Here is a 10701-nt window from a genome sequence, read left to right on the forward strand (position 1 = left end):
CATCTATATAGTGTAGGTTGATCGTGATTGTTCACTGAAACATTGTCCAAAAGAGTACATACTTCTTCATTCCCTAGACTATCTCAGAGATACATTACAAAATCCTAATCATTTTCAGTTGTCATTTTGACATGGCGTTGCATGGCGTGTAACAGATGTCGATCGATGACGTGTCCTTGGAGGTATCAGTGATGAGATATGTGCAGCGGGACATGTGAGGGGTCATTGCATTTGATAATGCAATAGGAGGACGTCACTGAATACATTACAGTGTATGCAATAGTGTCTGCCCAGCGGCCCGCTGCTTGCTAGTTTTACGGCGGGCTTACGACATTATTGTATAGCCAGCCCTCTCGGCCAGCACATTTGCAAAGGGTATATATTTCAGTATGCCACTGACTACGTGAAATATTTTTCGAAAATAACTTACTACTGTGGTAGCTTGACGACGTCTGTATAGTTCATGATGAGTGAGACCATAACCTCCTGAGATCAGGCTACTCATTTATCTAACCCTTAATGTCTAGATAATCCTTTCAGCCAATGAACGATATCGTTCTTTTCTGCTGTTCTGGGGCTCGTTTCACAAAACTCTCGTAAGCCTAAGGTCTCGTAACTTTTCTCGTAGCATTGGTACCTCCTATACTGAAACATAGGAAGCAGGAAGGCTACGAGGGAAGTTACGAGATCTTAGGCTTACGAGAGTTTTGTGAAACGGGCCCCTGATTCAGATGGCAGTGACATTAAATCAAACAACGCTGACCACCAAGTCATGGTTTTATTCAATTTGCTTAAGCACATGTTTAAGCCTCACTACAAGTAATTCAGTAACTACATTATTTTAACACCATATCTCAATTTCCTAGTTTTGATACAGATCTGGATACATGTCAACAGGGCCGGCAACATTATTTAGTTATTAGTCCTGTGGGCTTCCTGGCTTTTTATGGAGTTTCAGTGAAGGTTTGCTTTGACCACGCCCCGTTTATGCGGCCTTATCGTCCTTGCTATCGACCGCCATTTGTGCCAAGATCGTTTAGACGAGGGTCAAAATCGGCTTTCAATCGACTTATAGAACAATAAAGAACTAGTATGTGTTACGAGTGGTGACCGATAGGCCAATCGCCAATGATTATGTTTAGATGAAGTTTTACTGGATTGCATGTGATGGTAGCGTAGCAATCGGCAAAGCAGGCGGGTAGGGTACACCGAAGTGTCTAGATATAGTGTACTGTCAAGCGTTTCAAGTCGCGGGTCTTCTCAAAATGTGTTTATATTTCACATTTTGAGAAGACCCCCGACTTGAAACGCTTGACATATATATATATATATATATATATATATATATATATATATGTGTGTGTGTGTGTGTGTGTGTGTGTGTGTGTGTGTGTGTGTGTGTGTGTGTGTGTGTGTGTGTGTGTGTGTGTGTTTTCTTTTTAAAAACATCTTTAATCCCCGCACTGACACGAGGGCCTGTGATGTGGAGGTCTCATATCAGTCCACCCTGAAAGTCATCAATGGTTTGGCCATCAGGTTGAAACGAAGTTCCAATTATAGCTGTGGTCTAGTTTTAGTGTGTTGAAGTTCAATATGAAATAGTCACTGTACACCCCGTATCACCGAGTCGAATTATGTATATACGTGCGTGTGTGCGCTGTTGCCATACACTCAGTATGGGTTGAGTTCTGTATGTCGTTTACAAACATCATCGTGCTGTAATACGTCTGAAACATATACCTATTCATGATGTTGCCACACATGTACAACGGACTTAGCTTTTAGCAGAGATTTCACAATGTTGAAAACGTTTTGTCGCCACTATCTTTTTGTATACATCTAGTGATAAATCATGTTGTCATAAGATGCTGAAGGGCGATTTTTATTAGTACACAATGACTACCTTAAAAAGAAGACTAAACAGAGTAACGCAAATACCGACGAAGGATTGCCTAACACCTTGACACTTTTCCCATTTGTTACAGGTTTGGTACTGGTGAATATGTCTTTATCGTAAATGCTTATACCTCTGGTAAAGGTCAAATTGTGAGGAAAGATGAGGTCAATGTAGGAATACTTTCCTTTGTTTAACCCACGGAAGACTACTTCCACAAGAACTGTAGAATTACCTGGTCGTGCATAAAATCTAAATGGTTCCCATAAATCAAGTTTAAATGTGTCTTTCTTATCTGTGGTATTCAAAGAACCCCGTAACCTCCCGTAGTATAGTTCCAGTGACGCCCCTGGTCCCTTCTTAACATCAACATCACCAAACAGATACTGTCCGTATTTCCCAATATAACAGTCAAGGCACTCCACATCGGTGTTGGTGACGTCTGAATTATTTTGGATGTTTGGTGGCCAGTTGTCCCACGGCATAGGAAACGTGCAGGCCGTAGAGGAATTCAGCCAAGGTTGATCACCCATCAACATGTCAGAAATATAAGATATGATAATGTTTTCTGCTATTCCTCCTTCCAATGTTCCTGGGCCATTTTCACTTACAAACATTCCAATATCCAAGTCAGGGTAGAGTTTAAGGTAGGTAATGTAGGAATGTATTGATCCAGTATGCATGATCACGTTGTATCCTGGAAAACAATATATACAATAATAACATGCAAAAAAACATGAACGCTAAAGTTGATTTTTTTCACTATCACTATCATGTTTATGGCTGTGTATTGGTACAATTTACATTCATTAGATAGATTCTGAAGTCAAAAGGCACAAAAGGTCAGGTAGTAATTGATTATCAAATAAACCATGTCTACTGTCACGAAAGTTGTTTAGATAATTGAAAGATCAACCATACACCAGATCTCCCGGGGACACACACGAGATGAACATGGCCTTACATATAAGGACTTAACTGTGGCTTCCAGGGTCAGCTCAATGATGCTAAAATTAGTACATATATTTTGCCACAGTGATCGTCTGTAGTCAGACTTGAACATGTGATACTTGTGAAGACAAACCTAACTATCACGTTAATTGCGCTACATTTCAGACTTATAATGCCGTGTCTGTAAACTATGAGATCCATGAAGACAACAGGCGTAGTGTCAATACGTTTAGCCTCTGTCGAGTGAGTGAGTTGGTGGTTTTAGCTATATTCCAGCAACATTGCGGCAGGGGACACCCATGTTGCCACTGTCCGATCGTAACCAAAGACGACACGTGACATGAAGAAGACCACTGTGGAACCTGCATCTCAACTTTGTAACTGGTTCATTCCATTAACTTGATGGTAGTCTTTTGGCTATAATCTTGTTCGTCACAGATTCGACCCAGTTCAGTTCGAATTATGACTGCAATGATAATAGTCAAATATCTGTCTATTGATGGCTTGATCTGTGCCCATTGTATCTTACGCCATACTCACTTAGGCCTGACAGTATTTCTAGTTTGTTTCTTACCTTTATATGCAGATAGAGACCATCCATAACCATAGCCATACTCCAAGTCCATCACTGGATACTTCGGCTTTGACAGTATTGGACCACCAGGAACGCCCATGTGAGATCTGAAGACCTCCGCAAACGTTGTGGACTTAACGAGAGTGACGTTGTCCTGCGTCACCCCCATTCTCAGCAGGAACTGCATCCACTTAGCCATGTCTTCTGACGAGGAAGCAATAGCACCTGCAGCTTCTTGTGGATGTATGCTGTGGAGGACCAAGGTCAACAGATAAGAATACGTTGCTTACTCTAAACTTTTCCATCTACAGAAAATGCTATTGGTGAGGGTCGCAGCTCATGCTATCAACTACGTCATTACCTCGTCAAGACTCGAATATGTACAGGTCACAATACATTACGAGAAAATAATGATGGAGAATAATACATTCACTCTCTCACGGAATATGCCTCGTCGTTGTTATTGCAAATATATATACTAGTGATGAGAGATGTAATAAACGTGCTCTAGAATAAAAATGTCTGTTTCGTGATTCATGAACGTTTGTTTTGGTTGGCCCCAAAATAAGCCGATATAGGCATCGCACCACTCAAATCCTGGAATGGTTTTATAGCTGAAGGTGAGTGGCATTTTTCAGTTGCTCAAATTAATTATCATTCAAAAGTGGTAAAACGCCATCTTACTTGTAAATTGAGGGATCCGTTAATACGAGTTTGTTCTCTACATCATAGTACGGTTTTGCCATTCCTGTGTCATTTGTTGATATCGTCTTTCCCAGAACACGTGAATGGTTCATTCCCAGTGGTTTGAAGATCCGTTTCTCCAGGGTTACTTCGTACGGTTTCCCTGACAACACTTCCACAATACGACCGATCAATGCGTACGGCCAGTTGTTGTAGTCGTACACGTCACGGAAGGGGTGAACTTCCGGAAGAAAGCGGAAACGCCTGTGAAAAAGACAATAATGTTGTAAACTAGATTCACCACTGGTATACCGTACTGGCATGTAATCGTTTTCGATAGAACATACGTATCCTTTTCGTGAACAATATTTTCAGTGATGCGTTCAAATATTCTTTAGCTGGCACAGAAGCGTAACTGACATTTTAGATTTTCTGAAACTACAATTACGGAAAGGCATTATTTCATATCTTCTTATACCTTTTTAGAATCCCAACTGAAAGGAACATTCTGCGTAACAATCTGCGAACAGTCTCGATGACAAACAGCCTGCACGGTGTGTTCTGTTAGATAATGTCAACGTCGAATAAAATGTCATTAGTAAAATTGTGACACCTCAGATAACTGAGTCACCCTAAAGCTGTGAAAACATGAAATTAACGACGTTGTCTAATCTTTTCCTCAACGTGTTTTTAGAAATATGATATAAAGAACGTTTACTTTGCTAATTCGGTTGTCGTGAAGTTGGGAGAGTATCCAGCAAACGTGGGAAAGATTTCAACCTGAAGTCCAGTACGGTGGATCAAAAGATCCCTTAAAGTAGTCTCCCTTGTTCTTTCCTCGTCCACAAATGCAAAGTCTAGACCCAACACGTCCTTCACCTTTGACGTCCATGTTACGCTGTAAAAGACAAAGCATACAATGGGACCGTTTCAAACTCACTGACACCTGCCTCGTCTCTGTTACTCCTCGCCGCATGTAAAATCACAAACACATACAGCAATGTATTCCTTCATTTGGTGATAAGGGTAGATCAGTATGAGCTGAAAGTAACAGGAACATATAGTTTCAAAAGAGTGATAAACCGTTTCCTACACATAAAGGCAAATGTAATTAGTTTGACAGGATTAAATCAGCAATATTTTCTAAAAGTGTGGAGTAAAATGTTAAGCGTGTTTATTTATTGTTCATTATTACTCTGTCATGCAGGTAATTTGCCGTATGAATATGATTTCATGTTAAAATCCTGGAAGTGCACAGTTTTAGAAAAAGTCTCGTTCAGTGGACACGGGTATGCATGAGATAATCACTCATTAGTATGTAAAACTAAGCGTGTAATATTTTTTAATGGCACAGGTAGTTCTATGTTTGTTCTGTTTCCAATCACAACACTTATGGCCAGGATGTATTTTATGGTATTAGTACCTATGCCTATAGTTTCACTCAGAACACAACCTCGTGTGTCTTCTGATGTAGAAATATTGTAAAAAAGCTCGATTCATATAGATGTAGCATTTTCTATGTGCTACCAGAATATGCACAACAAATGATTTTGTTAACCCCAATACCGAAGTCACCAACATCGACTTTACATGTAACGGAGATACGCACGTATGTAACGTAGGGTCAAGGGAGTGAGCAAGTGAGTTAGAAGTTTACATCACATTGGCAATTTTGCAACCATATCGTGATAGAAAGTCATGAATTAAGAATAAGTCATATTATACTTTACCAAAGGCTGTCATCGAAGGGCAGTATAACAACTAGATTATCACATAACTGTACAACAAATTTTGAGCATGTAAAACATTTAAAGCATCTCCTGACGAACACAAAATATAAAGGGGCAAGAGACCGCTAGCAACCAAAGTAAGGCCACCATACTAGAAACCGTGAGGACTTACAATACTTTTGCCTCCTGTACGGTTGCCTAGCAGGATGTAGACCACCCCAGCTGCTGCTAGTGCATATGGAGAAGGCTAGCCACATATATCTAAAATATACCAATATATTTTCAGCTTTGATAGAAAAATATATTTTCTGAATGATGTGGGCAATGCAATTATTACAAATAAACGTTTTTGTATCATCACATACACGTCATGTTCGCCGTCGATACTCTTTCTCTGGCGCCATACTTATAACAGACATCATTTTAAACTCGAATAGAGTATTTGTGTATTGTGCCGAATCCTTTATCAAAATGTTGATGGAAACTGACGCTTTGGCTTCCGTTAAGTCAAGATATTATCTTTCAGATAATATATAGTTATAAAGTACTGTCGGAGTGTCGCCAGTTCGTAACAAAAATGACAAAATAATATCGCCAGTTCACTATACCGGTAGAAAGAGAATCTGTACTTCACTCTCATACCTTCCGTTACTTTCATCAATCATCATAGCCAGGAGGGTGCTAGTGAAAGCCTTGGTCACTGATCCAATTCCAAACAAAGTATCCGTGGTGACGTTCTCTCCCTGCTCAATGTCCGCCTCTCCGAACCCCCGGGTCCACGTCTCATCCCCTTTCACAACAGCCACGGTCAGTCCGGGGATCTGTCTACACCGCATCACCTCCTCCACAAACATAACCACCTTACTGGCCTGGTCATCGGTGAAAACCACCGCCGACCCGACTGAAACAGCGGACATGATCAGCAACGCTTGCATACAGTACATCATCTTAGGTGAAGTCAGCAAGATACTGACTGAACCAGACACTGTTTGTAGTCGTGCATGTACACTAGGTCCGCTGAGTAAACACCTGATCATAAGAGGCGATATTGGTTGACAGGTACTCGTGTAAGGGTAACCTCCTCGTGGTGACTGTTGGATAATGCTGATAACTCTTCCCCCGCGTTCAGCACTTCACTGAGGGTCGTAGGTGGGCGTGCAGTTCTTAGTGATCCAGTGAGCTTGAGGTGCCTGGATGGAGGCCACCAGTCACTGGGTGTGAAAATCTTGGAGTCAACTTTGTGGGCATACTCTTTCAGCGTTGTCACAATCATAGTATACAGTACATAACTCTGTGCACTCAAAATAGCCCATGAATCCGTTGGTACACGTAGGTGACCATATGGTGGTCACATAAATACGTGTACATCGGGTCACAAGTGAGTTCCTCCAAGCTCGCTGGATTACCAGCCTGACACCTTAGGCAGCTCCTAAGCCGCTCCTCCATCGGTTCCTTATTGCATAGATCGGTGCTCACGATGTAGATATCACTGGATTGTCCGGTCTCGATGAACAGTCACCATATAGCTTGAAAATTGTGGCGTAAAGCTTAATTCCCTCACTCGTATATTCATGGACAGTGTTAAAACGATTGTGAGGAGGGGGATCAGAAAACCCCCCTCCAACTATACAGAGAACTGATTCGTTCTAAACTTGAATTACGGATCTTAAGTACTCCAACAAATGTGGTGGAACTCGTTAAAGCAATTTAAAACTACTAGATCCAATTCATTACCAAGGACTAAGGCTATGTCCTGACGCTTTGGGAACGGCACCGATTCAAAGTTTATATGGTGAGGCTGGTGGATCGTCATGGAAACAACAAGTGTATTAACTCTGCAATATGTGTTCAAATTGCATTCTACAACAAACACATTTTTATTCGTTTTAAAGAGTCCTCAGCTATATAGAGTTGCCACCGTCACTGGATTCCGGGCGCAATAATAACTCTTCCAATTTTACAACCGAATTTGGAAAAGCAAGTCGAAGAATCTCTTCGTTGTCTCCACGCAATAACAAATCAGTCAGCTAAACTCTTATTGTTAGTTGAACTGGCTTATTCAATGATCTCAATACCGGACAGCACGACATTCTGGTCGGTTGCTCACACGAGCCTGCGTGAAGTACCGAGGAACATAATACCTAATGCTCCTGCAAAAGCACCTTCCAATGAATCTATGACACCTCTTCTCATCCCAAACTGCGATTACAAAGCTGTTACATGTATTACCTGTACATCCATGATCTGATTGAAAAGGGTGATGTACACTCAGTGACACTGATTGAGTTCGCTCAGTTCGTTATTCACACCGTTAATTAGTGTTACCTGGGACACGTGGGGACTGCAAATCAGTTCGTTATAGCCATTAAGTACGTTATAGAGAATTAATCACGACTTTTTTTTATATATGATAATATGCAGAGGTTAATTCGTGACTTTTGAAACAGTTCGATTGAAAAAGGTGATGTACACTCAATTCCATGTCTATAAACAATAAAGTACTTGAAATTTATTCACGGTCATGGTGTCGAATTGAGACAGTCCGACAGTGAGACAATACACCTTCTCAAATACACATCAACAGGTAAGAATCCTCCATTTTGTTCGTGTCTAATTATTATATATTTTGAAGCAAAAATTCGTTACTGCACATATTTTAATTGATATGTTTTACATGATACGTTTTTTAATATAACTGGTTGAAAACATTTTTAGTTTTATTTTTGAATGATAAAAATCCATTTAATTCTTGTTTTCGTTGTGATTTCACAGATATTAATTGATATGTTTTATATATAACACGTTTTATGTAACTGCCAGAAAACTGTGATGACTAAGAGTGTTTGTGGCTGCACCCCTGCAGGGGGTTCACTATTGTTTAATACATGGAATTAAATTACTCGAAGTTTGAGATCACTCACAATGACAACTGAATAACGACTGTGCAGGGGTCAAGCTCTTACTTGGTCAGCAACATCGATGTTAGACTGAATTGGTATGTGAAAGTCTGGCATTTGTGTGCAATGGTATACGCCATTGTAGTAGTTTCGCATGCAGCATCTTTCAGGTCAAATAACGAAATACACTAACATCAATGTTGACATACATTACATGTGTTAGATATGTGAAATGAGAATCCTCATGAAACAAGGCTCCACAAAAAGACATGCCGGCGAGGGGCAGAAACTGTGTCAATGTCAATGGCGAAAAACTAAAATCACTCACTCACTGTAAATCTGTATGTAATTCGTGTCTTGATTATTATTACATATTCTTACATGTCCCTATGTTTCTTCGAGCGGCCTGAAGTAAGCAGCGGGTTCGTGTTTCGTTATTCGTCTTTCGAAAAAGTAATAACGTGTTAGCAGCGGGTTCGTTATTCAAATGCTCAAACGTGGAATTTCTGTAGTGGTGCTACCATATACACATAACCTCTGAATAACGAAATGCTGAAGAGAGCGGTGTTTGCTATTCAATGTATGCCCATCAATTGTATCAAATATAGGACACTTAGAGCCTACCGTATTTGTAGAGGGTTCGTGTGTCGTTATGTGTCTTTGGAATAACGAATAAAAGCAGCGGTTTCGTTATTCAGACGCTCGTTATGGAATCTCTGTAGTACTGCTGACATATACTTTGAAACTCATGCAGTAAAATAAACATTTCAGCCATAGAACAAGAGTTTGTTACAATGGGACTGAGGCAATCTTGAAGTGTTGTCAGTTTGCAGTCAGTTGAACCAAAAAATCTCTTTTTGAACATCCGAATGAATGTTTCAATGATTAGTTTACAACGTGTTTTATTTATCAGACATGACCTGTTTGCGTACATAGTAGGCACTGGAGATCACCTTAAGACACACCTCCAGATCATCAAAAGCTGGTACAAATACGACAGATGTTGGTAGTCGAGGGGAAGATGACCAATTTGAGCATGCTGTGTACGTATTGAAATGACATGCTGTGGACATTTTGAAATGATGATCTGGACTTAGTGTGTGTTAACAGGCAATGTGTTACAATGGATCTATGTTTTCATGAACTGAACTGGTCAGGTGATGGTGACTTGAGAGGTGAAGGAGGATATCTTATTGCGCGCCGAGCTGACAATGTCTAGTGTTAGTTTACTGAATATGTTTGTGTTTGCTGGAAACTGTTATCGTTGTCAAACACCTGGAGTTGATTCAAAGATTTTATTTATCAAATAGGTGAACAGTGTGTCCCTTTGACGATTTGCGCGTATCTAGACTACCACTTCCACAATGTAGTAAAGTTAGACTACAGTGTTCAATTAACGTGACATAAATCAGGAACTATCTTTGATATTTTTAGACTACAGTGCAGAACACATAAGTGCACATTGTCAGTGGTGAAGTATTTCCATTTAGCAATGTAGTTGTCCAGCTGATATGTTTGCATTGCGAAATGTGTAACTCTTTGTTCATTGCAAATGTACCCACTGACAATATATACCTTTCTAATGGAAAATACAGTTTGGGTAACTCACTACTATTTACGGAAATCACAATTATCACTGAAGAGTGTAAGTCGTATGCTAACCCTAGTTTGATCTAGTTTCTTTAATTGAGATATTGTTCCTAAATAAAGTGTCCGTGAAAATCCAACTCATCCTTGTTATTGCTCAGTGAGACACTCAAAGACAAACAGCCCAAATAGTAAATCTTGGTGATGTTTAGATTCAATGATTGGACAGCACTCAGTAACCAAAGACTGCTTAGAAACATCTTAAACGGTTTTACACTGTGTCAGCTTGTTAGATATCAACGGAATGAAGAATCCACTGTGAGTAAGGTTTTCGTAATTCAGAATAACAGAATAATTACTCAGGTTTGGGACAACCGTGCATCT

General features: G+C 40.1%; 1 protein-coding gene across 1 annotated transcript; it reads right to left on the reverse strand.

Annotated features, from left to right (window-relative positions):
* Positions 1-1868: 1868 nt before the first annotated feature.
* On the reverse strand, positions 1869-7010 carry LOC137272915 (uncharacterized). Its single transcript, XM_067805336.1, has 5 exons — positions 6476-7010; positions 4822-5001; positions 4104-4367; positions 3420-3667; positions 1869-2591 (listed from the first exon to the last, which is right to left on the reverse strand). The coding sequence occupies exons 1-5, from the start codon at positions 6868-6870 to the stop codon at positions 1900-1902; spliced, it is 1779 nt and encodes a 592-aa protein (XP_067661437.1). The 5' UTR covers positions 6871-7010; the 3' UTR covers positions 1869-1899.
* Between the last annotated feature and the right edge of the window lie 3691 nt (positions 7011-10701).

Source organism: Haliotis asinina, chromosome 2 (assembly GCF_037392515.1).
Source record: "Haliotis asinina isolate JCU_RB_2024 chromosome 2, JCU_Hal_asi_v2, whole genome shotgun sequence".
NCBI classification, from domain to species: Eukaryota; Metazoa; Mollusca; class Gastropoda; order Lepetellida; family Haliotidae; genus Haliotis; species Haliotis asinina.